The 18,013-nt window shown below is 40.3% G+C and overlaps 4 protein-coding genes and 1 long non-coding RNA gene across 11 annotated transcripts in view; 1 reads left to right on the forward strand and 4 right to left on the reverse strand.

Moving 5' to 3' along the window:
• Positions 1-3,169: 3,169 nt before the first annotated feature.
• On the reverse strand, positions 3,170-6,434 carry LOC115252406 (integrin alpha-6-like). Of its 4 annotated transcripts, XM_029847467.1 has the most exons (12): positions 6,361-6,420; positions 6,049-6,114; positions 5,824-5,951; positions 5,662-5,751; positions 5,516-5,581; positions 5,239-5,346; positions 4,968-5,144; positions 4,793-4,894; positions 4,606-4,716; positions 4,428-4,532; positions 4,219-4,344; positions 3,170-4,021 (listed from the first exon to the last, which is right to left on the reverse strand). In XM_029847467.1, the coding sequence occupies exons 6-12, from the start codon at positions 5,305-5,307 to the stop codon at positions 3,929-3,931; spliced, it is 783 nt and encodes a 260-aa protein (XP_029703327.1). In that variant the 5' UTR covers positions 5,308-5,346; positions 5,516-5,581; positions 5,662-5,751; positions 5,824-5,951; positions 6,049-6,114; positions 6,361-6,420; the 3' UTR covers positions 3,170-3,928. The 4 variants fall into 4 exon arrangements, 3 of the variants coding, with proteins under 3 accessions (XP_029703327.1, XP_029703326.1, XP_029703328.1); XM_029847466.1 differs by lacking the exon at positions 6,361-6,420 and having other exon boundaries at positions 6,027-6,304; XM_029847468.1 differs by lacking the exons at positions 6,049-6,114; positions 6,361-6,420 and having other exon boundaries at positions 4,968-5,078; positions 5,824-6,017.
• Positions 6,435-7,385: 951 nt separating this feature from the next.
• LOC115252473 (integrin alpha-6-like) lies at positions 7,386-9,066 on the reverse strand. Its single transcript, XM_029847760.1, has 5 exons — positions 8,365-9,066; positions 8,149-8,280; positions 7,918-8,037; positions 7,618-7,831; positions 7,386-7,458 (listed from the first exon to the last, which is right to left on the reverse strand). Exons 3-5 carry the CDS (start codon positions 8,024-8,026, stop codon positions 7,386-7,388), a joined length of 396 nt encoding a protein of 131 aa, XP_029703620.1. The 5' UTR covers positions 8,027-8,037; positions 8,149-8,280; positions 8,365-9,066.
• A 994-nt stretch (positions 9,067-10,060) lies between these two features.
• On the forward strand, positions 10,061-13,577 carry LOC115252405 (uncharacterized). 4 transcript variants are annotated; one of them, XM_029847465.1, is made up of 5 exons: positions 10,065-10,316; positions 10,401-10,733; positions 11,313-11,402; positions 11,498-11,556; positions 13,030-13,577. In XM_029847465.1, exons 1-5 carry the CDS (start codon positions 10,118-10,120, stop codon positions 13,144-13,146), a joined length of 798 nt encoding a protein of 265 aa, XP_029703325.1. In that variant the 5' UTR covers positions 10,065-10,117; the 3' UTR covers positions 13,147-13,577. The 4 variants fall into 4 exon arrangements, with proteins under 4 accessions (XP_029703324.1, XP_029703323.1, XP_029703325.1 ...); XM_029847464.1 differs by having other exon boundaries at positions 10,061-10,733; positions 11,313-11,396; XM_029847463.1 differs by having other exon boundaries at positions 10,061-10,733; positions 11,316-11,402.
• Positions 13,578-13,734: 157 nt separating this feature from the next.
• Positions 13,735-18,013, reverse strand: part of LOC105419866 (uncharacterized) — a 33,588-nt gene continuing 29,309 nt past the window's right edge. The window contains exons 4-6 of the mRNA XM_029847442.1: positions 14,475-14,606; positions 14,324-14,382; positions 13,735-14,259 (exon numbers count right to left, since the gene is read on the reverse strand). Coding sequence (XP_029703302.1) covers positions 14,125-14,259; positions 14,324-14,382; positions 14,475-14,606 — 326 coding nt within the window. The 3' untranslated portion in view covers positions 13,735-14,124. The remainder of the gene's footprint in view (positions 14,260-14,323; positions 14,383-14,474; positions 14,607-18,013) is intronic.
• LOC105418410 (uncharacterized) lies at positions 17,409-17,855 on the reverse strand. Its single transcript, XR_003890863.1, has 3 exons — positions 17,801-17,855; positions 17,587-17,718; positions 17,409-17,450 (listed from the first exon to the last, which is right to left on the reverse strand). It is a non-coding gene; the product is annotated as an uncharacterized lncRNA (long non-coding RNA).

Consider the following 18,013-nt stretch of genomic DNA (forward strand, 5'->3'; position numbering starts at 1 on the left):
CACAGCAGCGGCTGTTGAGGTCATCCAGAGACGTTGGGTTCTCGGAGTCAGAGAGGACGGGACACTGGAGGAGCACAGAGCGTTCTCCAGGGGTCGGATCATAGGGATGAGCCGTGGAGACACCATCACCTTCAGATTCTGAGACAAAATTAGGCACAAATGAATTCTGATAAATGAACTGTGAAGTTTCAAGATGAACTATGTCCAAACCAGCAAATATTCACCTACTACTCTTAGGTCTACTCTTTTCAAAAATGCACTTCGCCCCGTCATGCACAAATAAACTCCAGTATCATCCACACGTGGGTTTTTAATAACCAAATCAAATGATCCTGATTCCATTTGGGTTGTGAAGTGAGAATCTTTTGTATGTTCAAGTGATTTTCCGAGGCGTTCAGGTAAGAATCCAGGAATAACTCTGATCCATAAGTGGGTTTCTACCGTCTTGCGGGGACACTTCAGTCTCACAGTCTCTCCAACAGTTACATTCTTGGTCTCAATGTTGTTATTTGTGCATCCTGTAAAGGCAAATAATACACCCAACATAGGAAAATGTGTTTGATCTCTCCAAAATGACAGAGCAAAGAGCAGATTCTTGGACCTAATTAGTAAAAAAAATGTAGTTTCCTGGGTTACTTACCGCCAAATCTGACAGGAAAGAGGAGGATATAAAACAGAATCACCATTCTCTACTTAGTGCGCCTGTCGCGTCTCACGGGTTAAAGGTGCTGCTCAAATGATCAGATGAAGGAAACAGTTTCATCACAGTGTGCTTGGTTCTCAGTAAGAGCACAGGGGAGGAGATATCAGCTCGTTTTCCAACCTCTGAAAACTGAAGCAGAGTTTTTAAGTTTTTAAAGTAAAAGCACTGTGATGACATTTCCCTTTTTCTTAAATCTGAGAGTATTTACGGTAGTTTTGATGGTGAAGGAATTCATTTGAATTTTAGCTCCCTGACAGAAATTTACAGTAATAACCCAAAAATTATGTTTAGAAGAGATTTTGGTTTGTGTTTTAGCACATCCAATGAGATCATCTACATTTCAAACCAATTTAATTTAAACTAATTTACTAATAATTACATGTATTTAATATAGAATAATATTAAGAATGAACAAACTCTCTCCTTGAGGCAAGTGTGGTGAGGCAGAAACCATGAAATGACCCTGTTTCCTTTAACCCAACTGGTAGAGAGAGGAAGCGGTGCAATAGAGGGAGGTTAGAAAGACAATAGACACATTCAGCACAAAAATATTTAGATTTAAAATTCAAAGAACAATAATATACAAGTATGTTTAAGCGAAGTGGGAAGCAAGTGTGTAATTACTTCATCTAACACGAGGGGGAGACATACATGCTGCAGTACATATTCAAATTGTACTGCAGCACCAACAATTACGCATTTGTGCTTAAACTTGCAGCAGTTTTTGAACCTGAACTGGAACCAGTAGGTCTGTTTGATGTGGCTCAATCTAATAGGCAGTCCATCAAAGTCTGGTGACATCCTGATGTGCAGAATTATTTAAACAAATGATAAACTAGGATTGCATTATTAATTATTCATTCTTCTTATTTTGTGGTCTAATCAGCTCACATAGAAGATTCTTATAAAGCTAGCCACACGCTGCTTTAATACTAGACTAATGTCTGTGGATGTCCAGACGTCCAGTGGATATAAAGAATAGTTGAACATTTTTCGCTTATTAACGGCTGCCTTACAAAGTCTGAATTTTGCTTTAACAAACAAGATTAAACACTAAATTATTGCCCACAAATCACATCAAAGACAGCAGTTCATCGTCGGTCAAACACTGAGGACACCAGACTTTGGAAGAATCTGTCAATTAGTTTTCTTTTCTGTTCATATGTAGAAATTCAGCAGTAATCAAACTACTGTGGAGGAACCTCTCACAGACTGCCCCCACCCCTCACACACACACACACACACACGCACACACAGGCAACAGAACGTTCACAGTCCAGCCCAGGAAGCCGTGCTCCACATTGAAGCCGAAACGACACAAATGAGGGTTCAAGTTTCATGTTGGCTGATGTTATTGTGAGCTGTGACCTCACAGGCTGCTGAGAAGGAGCTTTCCTGGATAGAAATGTGTTAATATAACAGATAATAGAACTGGTTGAGGACGTTATTGTAAAATACAAATACCGGTAAATAACATCAAGGTGAACTTAATTTGTATGTGCACCATTGATTGTTATTCATATTTTACATTTTACCAAACCCCTGTTTTCTCTCATTCATTGGTTTTTGACAAAAATAAGGAAGTCTTCAGGAGGAGGCGGAGGTGACTCTAGGGGGCGCTGCAGTTAAGATATGCTTAGATATCACCATAAATGCCCAAATGCATCACTATATTTGTTGCAGCCAAAGTTTGCAGACACTTAATGTCTATGTACCACATCGACATCAGTGCTGGAGTAATTTTATTTTCTCCCTACAAATCAACAAATATCAAACACGCACTGGTGCTGTGTCACAGTGGATACATTGAGTTCCTCACTATAGAGGGTATAGGGGTTGGTTTTGGACACCGCCTCAGATTTACACGTCATCATTGGAGATTTAACGTGTGTTGATTTTTTTCAGGATGGCGAGTTGAGAGAAGAGAGCTATGTAACGCTGAATTTCCCCTCAAGAAAGAAAAGGCATGCAGCAAAGGGGGAGTTACCCCCAGAGTGCATTTACTCTGGTGTCCGAGGCTGAAAAGACTTTGAATGTGAAATTTAGAAATAGAAAGAAATAAGAAAATCATTCAAGAGGTATTTCACCCAGGATGACAAAATGGATGAGTCTTTGCTGTGGACCTAATGTGTGAGTGGTGACTCTGAATAATCACTCGGCAACAAAAAACCACAAAGATTGTTGACATGTGGTTATAAATGTGGGCAGAATGAGCAGAAGTTTCAGTCTGAGGGGATTTAAGTACTGGTTTACTGCAAAATAAATAAATAAAAAATATATATACAAAACTCATTGGATCCGTTTTCACATAGAATTCTCATTTTGTCATTTACTTTTTAAATGTTATGAGATGGTATGCCAAAAAACCCAAAACCCCCAAAAATGACCGATTATTGAGTTGATTTTGTCCTCAAAGCTCATTAAAGTGGTTGTAAAGCAACTTAAACCTTTTTTTTCTGTGTGTGAATGAACTGAATCAACAACAACACCATTTTAGGGAAACGTTGGGGCGGTCCATTTGTCACCAATCCCCCATTTAAATATTCACCATGTGCTGGTGATGTGTTAGTTATCAGTGGATACTTCAAGGTACGGCAAAGCAGGCGTTAAACTGAGTTATGTTGTGGCGGACACATAGGGGTGTATCTCACACCCAGGTGATGCATGGGGTGATGGGCGTGGTTAGCCCTTCATTAGATGCACTGTTCGAAGCTCCATTTAGTATTGTCTGGTGGATGCGGAATAAAGACGTTTAAACCATCTGCTCAGTCTGAGTCGTTCCTCGTCCTGCCACAACGTCACAATAACATCAGCACAATTTTGCCTTTAGGTACAGTCAACTTTCCCCTGCTGCCCCCGAGAGGCATGGCATTTAGTTAACAGTGAGTTAAATACGTAAAAGACAGCATCTCTTTGTACACATTTCATTTGTTTATGAAGGAAAATGACCAAAAATATGGTAAAATGAACACTGTTGTAAAAACAAAACACTGTTGATACTAAAGCATCAGTATGGTCCTCATGGACGCTTTCTCTGATCCATAGTCATTATGATCAGTATTCATTCATTCTCAACATTTTCCCCCATCTCTTCCCACCTCTCGCACCTTCCTCATACATTGAAATATAGCACAGCCTTTTTCATGTTGTAACAGTTTTTTGGTAATAAACGAGTGATATTTTCCGCTTCAATTTCTTTTAAAAAAAAAAAAAAGGTAAATTTCTTCAGGAAATCCCATCTTTAAGGTGGAGAGTTTCTTGGTTTGGGTCCTCAGCTTGGGGTTTTTGATTCCAAGTTGGCCAGTGGATACATCCACGCTGATCACACAGAAAACATAGAAATAATTATGTATATGTTTGTAGCCAATATTTAGAATATTATGTTGCAGCAGTTTGGAGGGCCGTCTTTAACATGGAGTAACCGTTGTTAAATAACTTGGTGTTTTAATATGTGCATCAGCATAGCTGAAATGAATGCAATTTTCAAGCCTCCACTAAGAAATGATTTCATTTACCATCAACAACAAGAAGACCATCATTGCCAGCAACAAAAGCAACGCAATGACAGTGAGGAAGATGATCCACCAGGCGACTATGGTGAAATACTCGATCTCTCTCTCCATGAATACTGTCAGTTTTACCTGTTGACGTTCAAGTGAATATAGGAATAATTATTCCCCACAGTTAGGCAGCTGAGTGTGATTTTACTATCTTTGGTGTTTACCTGTGTGCTTAGTCTGCCAGATTTTAGCCCAGTGTTTTCTGGAGAGTTTGTCAAACTGAGTGTCGCATCCACGGTAATCATTAAATAATTAAATGAGCTGTAATACTGAAACAGAGAGCTAAGACTTCACAGGTTTTCAATGATGGAAAAATAACTTGAAAGCGTGGTCAGCTCCCACCTCCAGGAATGTGGTGTTCCAGAGACGAGAGTGCAGAACCACCATCGCAGTACTGTCTAGACCCTGCAGGGGGAAGTGGATCTCCACACACCTCAGTCCATCTGTGCAGGTCTGCGAGAAAACACACCTGAAGCTCACGTTCACACACCAATCCATGAGAAATAAACGCAATTCAAAGCTTTCTCACGAGCGTTTTGTATTTCCTTTTTGTCGGCAGAAATAAGAAGTCACCGCTCGTCAGTGCCTCAAGTTCTGCTTCACGTTTTTTCTTGGAGGGTCCTCGCCAACCCTCGATTCCAAGCAGTAACAGGTCAGAAGTGTTGTGTAAAACAGTTTGAGTAATAGGCAGAGGTGTTGGGTACCTTTACATCTTTAAGGTGATCGATCTCATTTACAGGCGAGCAGGGCACAGACTGGACACCTTTACTGCTGGTGTGACTCAGGTACAGAAGCCACTTCCCAGCAGAATTCTCCTTTGGCCAGAAGAGGTTCAGTGAAGCATTAGTGAAGGATTTCAGTGATCTACCCAAATTTGTTATCTGCCGGAATAAGACATCACAGCGTGGTTTGACTTTTTGCTTCAGATGTAAACCTAATATGTTGTATGAAAAAGTAGAGGAAAAGATGATTTACCCTAAATTCATACTGAACTGCAGCTCCGATATCCTCTGAAAAAACCCACTCTGGGAGGAAGCCTGACATTGCTCTTCCTAATATCAGCCTCAAAAGTGTAATTGAGTACTGCAAAGGGGAGAAAATTATGCATGTGGATGCTGCAGATGCTTCACTTAAGCAGCCTTTAAGATATAATATAAGATATAATGTAAATGCATTTTTTAAATATCACTTCACAGCTGTTTTACTCCTATTAAGTTACATCTTCAGTCAATCAAATGGAAGAGAAACTTACTCAGTTTTGGGTTGAAAGACTCCGGGGTGTGATATGTAAGAAAAACACGCTTGAGCTGTAAAATAACTGTACAAGTGCAAAAGAACACCAGATCAAAGGTGCTTCCTGTTGTCATGTCATGTTATCGTTTGCGTTTTATACCATACCATGTACGTTTATCACACTGTTCCTTAGTGATGTCTATTTTATCTGGTGTAACTCGCAGGGTGCTGCTGACACGGACCACGGGCCTCGCTCTGGAACGCAGAAAGCCTGTTGATCATTTCAGTTCAATTGTCTTCATCTCCACGTGCTTAAGTTTTAAATACCTATAAACAAAGACAGAATCGGACAGAGTTCCTACAGCCAAATCAGGGTACAGATTATCGTCCACGTCCAAGTTCCCGGACAGTGAATATCCAAACAGCGTCACAGATCTGGATCTGGATGAGAGCAACTGAAGAAAAGAGAACAGTCAATCTCCCTTTCGGGGGAAATGTCCCTTCCAGGCTTCCATATTTACGTCCCTAACTGCGCTGCCTTTGTGTTGATACCGGTTGACGAGCCACAGTAAAGATACACTCGGCCAGACCCATCATATGGTGCTCCAACAGCAATATCTAACAATGGAAACAACAGTAACATACACAACATTAGTTTTTGGTCCGTGGCATTGTTCTTAAGCGTGTGATTTGTATTTAAAATATGCTGCAGTTCTTTTTCAGCTAGATTATCAGCCTGTAGTTGTCACACATGACCGCAGAGGTCGCTGTTTACTAGGTTTTCGTCTGCTTTGACGGCTCCTTTGCCAGCTCTGTGGTTGACGTTTCAGTGTGTCCGTCGTTTTTATATTAAAATGACTTAACCTTCATAATTATCTTGATTGATGTCTCCTATGTTTTCCACGGCAAATCCGAACAAGGAGCTTTGTTGTCCAAGAAGCTGAATTGGAGCGATCTTCTTCCAGTTTCTCCCATTGTCGTTAATATATATATATACAAAAGCCCACCAAGGAGGAGGAACCTGAGGGGCTATCATGGAAGAACAAGCCCATGCATGGAATGTACCACCGACAAATTGAGGAAGTGGCTGATATCGAGAAAACATACCAGTGGCTGACAAAGGCCGGACTGAAAGACAGCACAGAGGCACTAATCATGGCTGCACAAGAACAGGCCCTGAGCACCAGAGCCATAGAGGCCAGGGTCTACCATACCAGACAAGACCCCAGGTGCAGACTGTGTGGAGATGCCCCTGAGACAGTCCAGCAAATCACAGCAGGGTGCAAGATGCTGGCAGGCAAGGCATACATGGAACGGCATAACCAGATGGCTGGCATAGTATACAGGAACATCTGCACTGAGTATGGGCTGGAGGTCCCAGGGACCAGGTGGGAGACACCTCTGAAAGTGTTGGAGAACGAGCAGGCCAAGATCCTGTGGGACTTCCAGATCCAGACTGACAAGATGGTGGTGGCCAACCAGCCTGACATAGTGGTGGTGGATAAACACCGGAAGACAGTGGTGGTGATAGATGTAGCAATCCCGAGTGATAGCAACATCAGGAAGAAGGAACACGAGAAGCTGGAGAAGTACCAAGGGCTGAAGGAGGAGAAGGAGAGAATGTGGGGGATGAAGGCAACAGTGGTCCCAGTGGTGATCGGGACACTAGGGGCAGTAACACCCAACCTGAGTAGATGGCTCCCACAGATACCAGGAACCACACCAGAGATCTCTGTCCAGAAGAGCGCAGTCCTAGGAACAGCTAAGATCCTGCGCAGAACCCTCAGACTCCCAGGCCTCTGGTAGAGGACCCGAGTCTGAAGGAAGGAGGCACCGCCCAGGAGGGCGAGGAAGAGATTTTTTTTTTTTTTTAAAGAAAGATGAGTTAGTTAGTTATATATATATAGAACTAACTCATCTTTCTTATAGAACTGTGGTGCCCCTACAGCAAGGTCCTCCCATCTTTGGAAAAGAAAAAAACAGCCACTAATGTCAATATTGATTGTTAGGTGATTGTACAGTAATACCATCATTGACTGTAAAGAGGTTGGGACAGAGTTGAAGGTCTTGGAGGATAAATAAAAGATAATTTAATTAGATATTGTTCTAAAATAAACCTACCCATCACCGTTGAAATCAGCTACAGCCACATCATATCCAAAAGAAGAGGCCAGACCCGGACCAGAGAGGACCAACTCCACAGACAAGTGTTTCTTGGCTCTAGGGTCTGGCCTAAGAAAGGCCACCTGACCACTGTAACCTCCTCTGGGAGCTCCTGAAACGATGGTCAGCTCACCCTTCCTGATAAGAGCCAGACCAGAGTCAATGGAGAATCCTGGAGGACAGACCCATTACACTTATTAGTGAAACTATAACTTTCATTCAACATGGGAAAAGAGTAAGACCAAAACTCAAACCAACCCAGGTAGCTGTTCCTCAGGAGAGGAATAAGCTCGGGATTAAAGTGGTCAATATCTCCGGTCTCCCGTGGGTCATCAATTGGAAATGGAAAGTCGTCTATAGCCTCCATGCGTACGATTCCTGATAAATCACATAAAATTATTATTAATATTATAATGACATGCCCTGTTGGCAATATGCAAACCAATGGTGGTTGTTCCGGAAATTGCTGAGATGTTCAGAGTCACAAACCACCCTCCTCCACATCTTGTCTTGCGTCTGGACCTGTGCCTGCAGGTCATCTCCTAAGAGGTAACACTGGCCTGTCAATAGGTGAGCCACAAAGGCATCTGGGGCCCATTGCTGGTAACGATGGGCGCACATCTACAGAGACAGATAAGAAAACAGGTGAAGACCGGTTTTCAGTTTTCCAGTTTTTGCTTTATTCTTTCAGGTTGTGTTACTCACCATTACATTTTTCCCAGGACCTTGACTTGTTACTCTTACTCCCATCCATTGGCCGTCTATTCCTCTACTTACAAGGAACTCTAGAAAATAAAACCACTGAGGAGTTTAAATTTAAAATCAGGAACTGTTTTTTCTCATACTTGTTTTTGAACTATAAGCAGATAAAGAGTTTTGACCCTTTCCTGACCTAAATTATAAATATGAACCTTAAGCTGCAACACAAACCCTTGTTTTCCTTTTTAAAACTCAAACCCTAGTGAAATACTGGACAATTCATACAATTCAGTTCATACTGGTAAAGTACAAATGACCAAGAGGTCGAAGTTGCACAGACACACCGTGAACCAGTGCATCACTGTGATTTTCCAGGTAGACATTTTGCAGGACCTTCACTCGCCGAGAAAACACGTGCAACCGCTGACAGAATAGGGATCAAGGTTTCTAACTAGCTCACCTCAACCACAGACAAAGGACAGGGTGTGGTGCTATTTTCCACCACACAAATACAGCTGCGACGTTGCGCTTTATGACTCCTAACATTAGTAAATATTAACCCACTTTTACTTTGGTGGGTACATGAGAGACTTTCTGAGCAAAAGTCTTGTGGCCTGCACAGATAATCAGTCATGAGTAGATGTGTACAGATACAAATAAAGTCTCAACAGCACCTCCACTCGCTCTGCAAAAGGAAGCAACACTAAAGAGTTGCACCGCCACTGTAAACTTGGTAAATTGCAACCAGGTCTATGAAACAATGTGCTTAGTGATTTGTGCACTGCAGAAACAACCTTTTTTGAGTATCATGACTATGAAATAGACAAACATTATAATAGTACATCTGTATTCCAGAGCATGACCACATGTCATTATTATTATTTTTTTTATTGCATGGTTTCCTTGATACTTTCTTAGTTACACAATTGGAGTTATTGTACATCACATTCACACCTGCAACACAGCAAAAATGAAACTCAATTATTCATTTGCATTTGGACTGTCACTGCGCTCTCTCTCTCTCTCTCTTTGTCCCTCACACACGCACACACACACACAAACACACACACAAACACACACACATACACTCTTTCTCTCTTTCTTGCTCTCTTTCTCTCTCTCTGTCCCTCACACACGCACACAAACACATACACTCTTTCTCTCTTTCTTGCTCTCTCTCTCTCTCTCTCTCTGTCCCTCACACACGCACACACACACACACACACACACACACATACACTCTTTCTTGCTCTCTTTCTCACTTGCATGGTGACAAAGGACCATGGAAAATTCACACATTTGTGGTGGGTTTGGTCATAATGAGGCTTTAGGGTCTACTTCTTTTTAAAGCATATGAAAATAAAACTGCTTCTCAGATGTTTCAAGAATTGCAATTTTTATCAATTTTTTAATTCCCAACAGAGAGATTTTATGGCGAACAAAAAACATGTCAAAAATGTTTCATCATCTGTCTACTTAGTTTGATTTTTGATCCTTGGACCACTGGTGCAGCTGTCCTTCACCTGCACCCACTAATAGTTTTAGCAGTTGTTATCTAATGCTATGAATGGGTTAACTGAAGAGGCAGAGGGTAAATTTTGAGCTGATAAATCTTTTCTTTTGTCTATACTGATTAAGGTCAACTCACTACAAGGTCAGAGCTACACATTGTTAACCGCATGTACTAAAATTGGTTGAGGCATTTGTTGGGGCCAGTATCCTGTTGAGCAAGTCATATGGGTTCTGGTAAAAGAAAGACATGCAGCCAACCGCAGTCTACTTTTTACCTCTGGCTTGTTTTCTTTCAAAGGTGATGAGAAGCAAATACCACAGACCGATGTTTGTCAGTTGGGCAAGGCATGTAGTCGAAATGGAAACTTATTTTTTTCCCTTACCAAAAACAAAAATGGTTTTCATAGAAATGTCATTTACCAACGGAACAGTTTTGATTGTGAACGGTAACGTAAGACCACACCTGAGTCTTTTTTCTGGTGAAAGAGTTGAGAATAACATGCTTTCTCTTTTCCATCCACTTCACCCAGACCACAAAGGTCAAAACTCGCTACGGGTGAAACAAAGCAAATCAGTCCACCCGGGTGGGTCGGTGACTCTCCAGTGCTCGCTCCACTCCAAGAAGGAAAAAAAACGGCACACGTGTCCAGCTGAAGACAATGTGTCCTGGATCAGACTGGGGTCAGGAGAATCCCACCCCAGTATCATTTACACACCCAGCCACAGCAGCTGTGAAGGGGAGGAAAGAAGCTGTTTCTATACTTTGTCCAAAATGGTCAACGTCTCTGATAAAGGAACGTACTACTGCGCAGTGGACATGTGTGGGCAGATCCTTTTTGGTGGAGGAACCACGCAGCTGCCAAGTAAAGGAAACATATTTAATATTACCTGTATTAATATATTTACTGACAATTAACCAATTTTTCTTGTATAGTTTTGATGAGGTTGGCTGGATAATTTGCAGTGTTGTCCTTCTTTTGTTCTCTTTGGACTTTTGCAAGGCGGTTCTCAGATAAGCAGGAGTGTGGTGATTATGCAATAATTTACTTGGTAAAAACATCCGAAGCATCTCAAAGCTCTACTGCGCTATTGTGAACGTGTTTTCAGTTTATTCGAGGTAATTAGTGCTGCAGACCTAAAAAAACAACAACAAAAAAGATCTCCCATCTTCATCAGTTTTATTTAACATGTAAAGGAGTAATATGGGTTGGGTGGCAGGAAAGATGCTGGATTTGCTGGTATTGGGTTAAAGTTGGAAACATTTTTTGAATTGACTGAACAAACTGTGCTATTATCATTTGTGGCACAATTATATATAAATATATTGTGTTACTGTGTGTATGGAACTGTTAGGTTACATTCGCTGTTGTTTCAGTTCTTATTCTTGGTTCCATGATTTTATAGAAAACACATGTGAAATGAGTGATCGTTTCCATTTCCAGCAGATGCACGGGTCCAATTCGTTGTTGTGATCGGAATACTGTCCGTCTGCTGCGTGCTGCTGCTGGCTGCTTTAATCATCTGCAGTAAGCGTAGGTCCATCGTTTTCACTGAATTGTCATTCAAAATCAACATTTATTTGATTTTTTGAATAAAGCTTTTTTAGCACTGATGCTTTCTTTAATAGGAAAACCAGCAGTCCTCACGACTGGTGACCCCCACAGCTCAGCTGAGGATCATCTGGAGGTAAATATATGTGTGGATAATGTGAAATGAATCATACCCTATATATTAACCAGGCTGACTCTTTATCAAAGTATGTCATGGAGTTAATAATAACAATAACATTATTATTATTATTATTAATAGTAGTAGTAGTACTAATAATAATAGATAAATACATAAATAATAAAAGAAATAAATAAAAATCAAAAAGTGCCAAACAATCCATCATAAAACATAAATGCATGAAAGCAGTCACATATGTATGGGGGGGAAAAAGTCTTTAAAAGTTGTTTTTAATAAATGTGTCTGTGGGGACCTCAAAGGGCCCCGGTCCCTCATGGTGAGGATTTTGAGCCGAGGGAGCGTGTTGTGTTGTGCAGAATGAGCAGCTCTTTGAGGTCGGGACCGTTAGCGTGGATGCACTGGTGGAGTCTTGCAGCTCTGTTCTGAATAGACTCAAGTTTCAGGAGATTTTTGGTTCCTATCAGGAGTGAGTCGCATTAGTCCAGCCTGGAAGAGATGAAGGCATGAACAAGTTATTCAGGAGAAAGTTCTGGCTCATTCATGCCTTTATCTCCTCCAGACAGAGAGTGAGTGAGGTGAGTGATGGTAGAGATGGAGCGGATGGTGAAACAGAAGACAGGTCTGTTTTATATAAAATTGGGTTTCATCTTTGTAGGAAACAGAAGGAAATTCCTTAGCGAATGACGACTTGTGGCAGCATATATTGGATGAAAGGGTAGGGAGCGTTAACTAGGCAAAGATGCAGTTTTTCCTTGGTGGTCTGTGATTAAAATCCTGGAGATACATGTGTGTTCATTTGACAACAAAAAGGAACGACTCTAAAATTGTTCCTAGGAAGCAAATCTGTTTTATTTTACCTTTCAAGACAAACTCATGCTTATAAACAGGTTCTGAAAGAAAATCACAGTGTCACCAACCACTGCGGACTTACCCCTCTGTTCCACTTTGCATCTTTAGTGATGCCTTTGCGTGCATGCTCGCTTCCTCTCCTCCTCCTGCTTAGGACCTCTGTGACCACTGGGGGGCCCAAGGCCCAGCAAATAACTTAAAAAAAACCCCAAAAGTAAATTTTGTTTACATGGTTGAGTGATTATGATTCAACTTTTGTCAAATGTATATGCTTTTGTATAAAAAATGTGTTACTCAAGGCTACAGTTGGAGGTCAGTCATGATATATCCTGCAACAATGAAACAAGTAATGCATAGCTTTCACCACAAATGCCCAAATGCATCACTATATTTGTGGCAGCCAAAGTTTGCAGACACTTAATGTCTATGTACCACAGCGACATCAGTGTTGAGTAATTTTATTTTCTCCCTACAAATGAACAAATATCAAACACGCACTGGTGCTGTGTCACAGTGGATACATTGAGTTCCTCACTATAGAGGGTATAGGGGTTGATTTTGGACACCGCCTCAGATTTACACGTCATCATTGGAGATTTAACGTGTGTTGATTATTTTCAGGATGGCGAGTTGAGAGAAGAGAGCTATGTAACGCTGAATTTCCCCTCAAGAAAGAAAAGGCATGCAGCAAAGGGGGAGTTACCCCCAGAGTGCATTTACTCTGGTGTCAGAGGCTGAAAAGACTTATATAGAAATAGAAAGAAATAAGAAAATCATTCAAGAGGTATTTCACCCAGGATGACAAAATGGATGCGTCTTTGCTGTGGACCTAATGTGGGAGTGGTGACTCTGAAAAACTGCAACGATTGTAGACATGTGGTTATATATGTGGGCAGAATTAGCAGAATGGCAAATGTGCACACATCAGGAAATGATGCGAGAATCTAAGTTTCAGTCTGAGGGGAACTAAGTACTGGTTTACTGCAAAATAAATAAATAAAATATATATATACCAAACTCATTGGATCCGTTTTCACATAGAATTCTCATTTTATTGTCATTTATTTTTGTTATGAGATGGTATGCCAAAAAACCCAAACCCCCCAAAAATGACCGATTATTGTAGTTAATTTTGTCCCCCAAAAATCATTAAAGTGGTCGTAAAGCAACTTAAACAGTTTTTTTGTGTGTGAATGAACTGAATCAACAACAACACCATTTTAGGGAAACGTTTGGGTGGTCCATTTGTCACCAATCCCCCATTTAAATATTCACCATGTGCTGATGATGTGTTAGTTATCAGTGGATACTTCAAGGTACGGCAAAGCAGGCGTTAAACTGAGTTACATTGTGGCGGACACATAGGGGTGTATCTCACACCCAGGTGATGCATGGGGTGATGGGCGTGGTTAGTCCTTCATTAGATGCACTGTTCGAAGCGCCATTTAGTATTGTCTGGTGGATGCGGAATAAAGACGTTTAAACCATCTGCTCAGTCTGAGTCGTTCCTCGTCCTGCCACAACGTCACAATAACATCAGCACAATTTTGCCTTTAGGTACAGTCAACTTTCCCCTGCTGCCCCCGAGAGGCGTGGCATTTAGTTAACAGTGAGTTAAATACGTAAAATACAGCATCTCTTTGCACACATTTCATTTGTTAATGAAGGAAAATGACCAAAAATATGGTAAAATGAAGTATAATGTAGAAGTCAGCCTTAATCAGCCCCTCCAGAGTATTCCCTGACATCAGAGTAGATGCTTCTTTCTTCCTTCTCTGTATCATCATTTCTCACTGATTTTCTTCGAGCAATGTTTGGAATGGCATAAACCAAATCCTGCTCCTCACTGGTCTGGGAGAAAACATGGACAATCATCATTATTAACATTATGTATGGCTGTTTATCATGTCTTTACCTGTTGATTGCAGGGATCAACACTGACTTTTACAGCAGTTCTTTGCAGAGTAAAACAAGCTGTTTGGTGAAAGAAAAGTACACAAGTGAAGTAAATTTGCCCAAAATGCTTCTCAAGTAACTTTAAGACATTTAAGAGACGTGTTTCTTACCAGTGCAACAGCCACAAAGGTTATTCTTCTGCTTAGTCCTCAGATAAATAAAAAGGACGATGAGACCAACGGACACAGCAGCACCGAGTGTGTATAAAACTGTGGAGCTTATATGGCCATCTTTAATTTTCACTGAAATCATAAAATTAAAATAATATAATAATAATTAGCATATTTATTGCCAATTTGAAATACAGGAAGTAGAATGTAAAAATCAACTTTTACCTTCAATTTCGGGCTCTGAGCAGTTCCCCCATGTCTGCTCACATTTTCCTACGGAACAACACAAATCTCCAGAAGAGCAGATGTTACTGAAGACGCTGTTTCTGGATCTGTTTAAGTTGTTTTCATCCACTTCCACGTTGTTTCTGCAATGAAAACTGAAAAATGGCCTAACAGATCTGGAGCCACAGCAGCGGCTGTTGAGGTCATCCAGAGACGTTGGGTTCTCGGAATCAGAGAGGACGGGACACTGGAGGAGCACAGAGCGTTCTCCAGGGGTCGGATCATAGGGATGAGCCGTGGGGACACCATCACCTTCGGATTCGGAGACAAAATTAGGCACAAATGAATTCTGATAAATGAACTGTGATGTTCCAAGATGAACTATGTCCAAACCAGCAGATATTCACCTACTACTGTTAGGTCTACTCTTTTCAAAAATGCACTTTGCCCCTTCATGCAGAAATAAACTCCAGTATCATCCACATGTGGGTTTTTAATAACCAAATCAAATGATCCTGATTCCATTTTGGTTGTGAAGTGATAATCTTTTGTATGATGAGATGATTTTCCGAGGAGTTCAGGTAAGGTTCCAGGAATAACTCTGATCCATGAGAGGAGTGCTGACGTCTTGCGGGGACACTTCAGTCTCACAGTCTCTCCAACAGTTACATTCTTGGTCTCAATGATGTTATTTGTGCATCCTGTAAAGGCAAATAATACACTCAACATAGGAAAATGTGTTTGAGCTCTCCAAAATGACAGAGCAAAGAGCAGATTCTTGGACCTAATTAGTAAAAAAAAAAGTAGTTTCCTGGGTTACTTACCGCCAAATCTGACAGGAAAGAGGAGGATATAAAATAGAATCAGCATTTTCTACTTAGTGCGCCTGTCGCGTCTCACGGGTTAAAGGTGCTGCTCAAATGATCAGATGAAGGAAACAGTTTTTTTTTGGTTCTCAGTAAGGGCACAGGGGAAGTGATATCAGGTAGTTTTCCAACCTCTGAAAACTGAAGCAGAGTTTTTATTTTTAAAGTAAAAGCACTGTGATGACATTTCCCCTTTTCTTAAATCTGAGAGTATTTAGTTTTGATGGTGAAGGAATTCATTTGAATTTTAGCTCCCTGACTCGCCAACTAGAAATTTACAGCAGTAACCCAAAAATTATGTTTAGAAGAGATTTTGGTTTGTGTTTTAGCACATCCAATAAGATCACCTACACTTCAAACCAATTTAATTTAAACTAATTTACTAATAATTACATGTATTTAATATAGAATAATATTAAGAATGAACAAACTCTCTCCTTGAGGCAAGTGTGGTGAGGCAGAAACCGTGAAATGACCCTGTTTCCTTTAACCCAACTGGTAGAGAGAGGAAGAGGTGCAATAGAGGGAGGTTAGAAAGACAATAGACACGTTCAGCACAAAAATATTTAGATTTAAAATTCAAAGAACAATAATATTCAAGTCTGTTTAAGCGAAATGGAAAACAAGTGTGTAATGACTTCATTTACCACGAGGGGGAGACATACATGCTGCAGTACATATCCAAATTGTACTGCAGCACCAACAATTACACATTTGTGCTTAAACTTGCAGCATTTTTTGAACCTGAACTGGAACCAGTAGGTCTGTTTGATGTGGCTCAATCTAATAGGCAGTCCATCAAAGTCTGGTGACATCCTGATGTGCAGAATTATTTAAACAAATGATAAAGAAGGATTTCATTATTAATTATTAATTATTATTATGTTTTGGTCTAATCAGATCACATAAAGATTCTTATAAAGCTAGCCACACGCTGCTTTAATACTAGACCAATGTCTGCGGATGTCCAGACCTCCAGTGGATATAAAGAATAGTTGAACATTTTTCGCTTAATTTATAATCTAGGCCAATGGTTTGACAAACAATTATGTGGTTTAGACAGTTCATATGTTTCAATGTCCGTGTATATTGATGCATCTGTTCATTTTCAACCAAATGTCTGTTTTCCTTATATACATAGTAACTTATTAACGGCTGCCTTACAAATAAACTTAAATTATTGGGAAAAATCTGTAACAAAACATAAAAGGTAAATTTTTAGCCGTTTATTAAACACACTAAAGCAAACTTTTAGTTAATTCTGGTTTATAATAACATAAATGCTTTTGCTGGGACACACCAGCATTATTTTGAGCAAGTTTCAGAACAGTTAACAAACCTACAAAAAAGACAATATGGAAATTAAAACACCAAAACTGCTAAAAAGAAAAATCTACAATAATCACAATAATACAATGAACAATAATAAGAAACAATTTCAGGTTGAGAGGAGCATAACTGATCAAACCTGACCAGACCAATTTTAAATTTTAAATCGGTCCTTCTATGGATACAAAGCAGCTCTTAAAACTCTTAAAAGCTGAGCGATAACGTCGCCATATTTGTATCTGTGTGTAATTTTATTTGAATTGTCTTAATAAACAATGTGTTTCCTACATTTGCATTAATTTCCTCTAACGGGGGTCCTCACTTCAGAGTAGACTGTTTCTTTGTCTTTGAGACGACCTCTGTCTGGTTGAGCTTTGCTCCTGGTGAAGACTGGAGCAGAATAACACATCTCCTCTTCTGCCTGAGCAGACACAGGGAAAAATCTCATGTTAATCAAAAATCAGTATTTACACGTCTATAACGCTTTTGATTGTTCTGATCCTCACCGGCTGAGTGTCCTCGTCACTCGCGCCTGTTGTGCAACTGAGTACGGCAGCTGTTTTAAAAATAAGAGAAATAAAAACAGCAGAGTAATACGAGCTGTTTGGTGAAAGAAAAGTACACAAGTGAAGTAAATTTGCCCAAAATGCTTCTCAAGTAACTTTAAGACATTTAAGAGACGTGTTTCTTACCAGTGCAACAGCCACAAAGGTTATTCTTCTGCTCAGTCCTCAGATAAATAAAAAGGACGATGAGACCAACGGACACAGCAGCACCGAGTGTGTATAAAACTATGGAGATTATATGGCAATCTTTAATTTTCACTGAAATCATAAAATTAAAATAATTAGCATATTTATTGCCAATTTGAAATACAGGAAGTAGAATGTAAAAATCAACTTTTACCTTCAATTTCGGGCTCTGAGCAGTTCCCACATGTCTGCTCACATTTTCCTATGGATCAACACAAATCTCCAGAAGAGCAGATGTTACTGAAGATGCTGTTTCTGGATCTGTTTAAGTTGTTTTCATCCACTTCCACGTTGTTTCTGCAATGAAAACTGAAAAATGGCCCAACAGATCTGGAGCCACAGCAGCGGCTGTTGAGGTCATCCAGAG

This window comes from Takifugu rubripes, chromosome 14 (genome assembly GCF_901000725.2).
Source record: "Takifugu rubripes chromosome 14, fTakRub1.2, whole genome shotgun sequence".
Classification (NCBI taxonomy): Eukaryota; Metazoa; Chordata; class Actinopteri; order Tetraodontiformes; family Tetraodontidae; genus Takifugu; species Takifugu rubripes.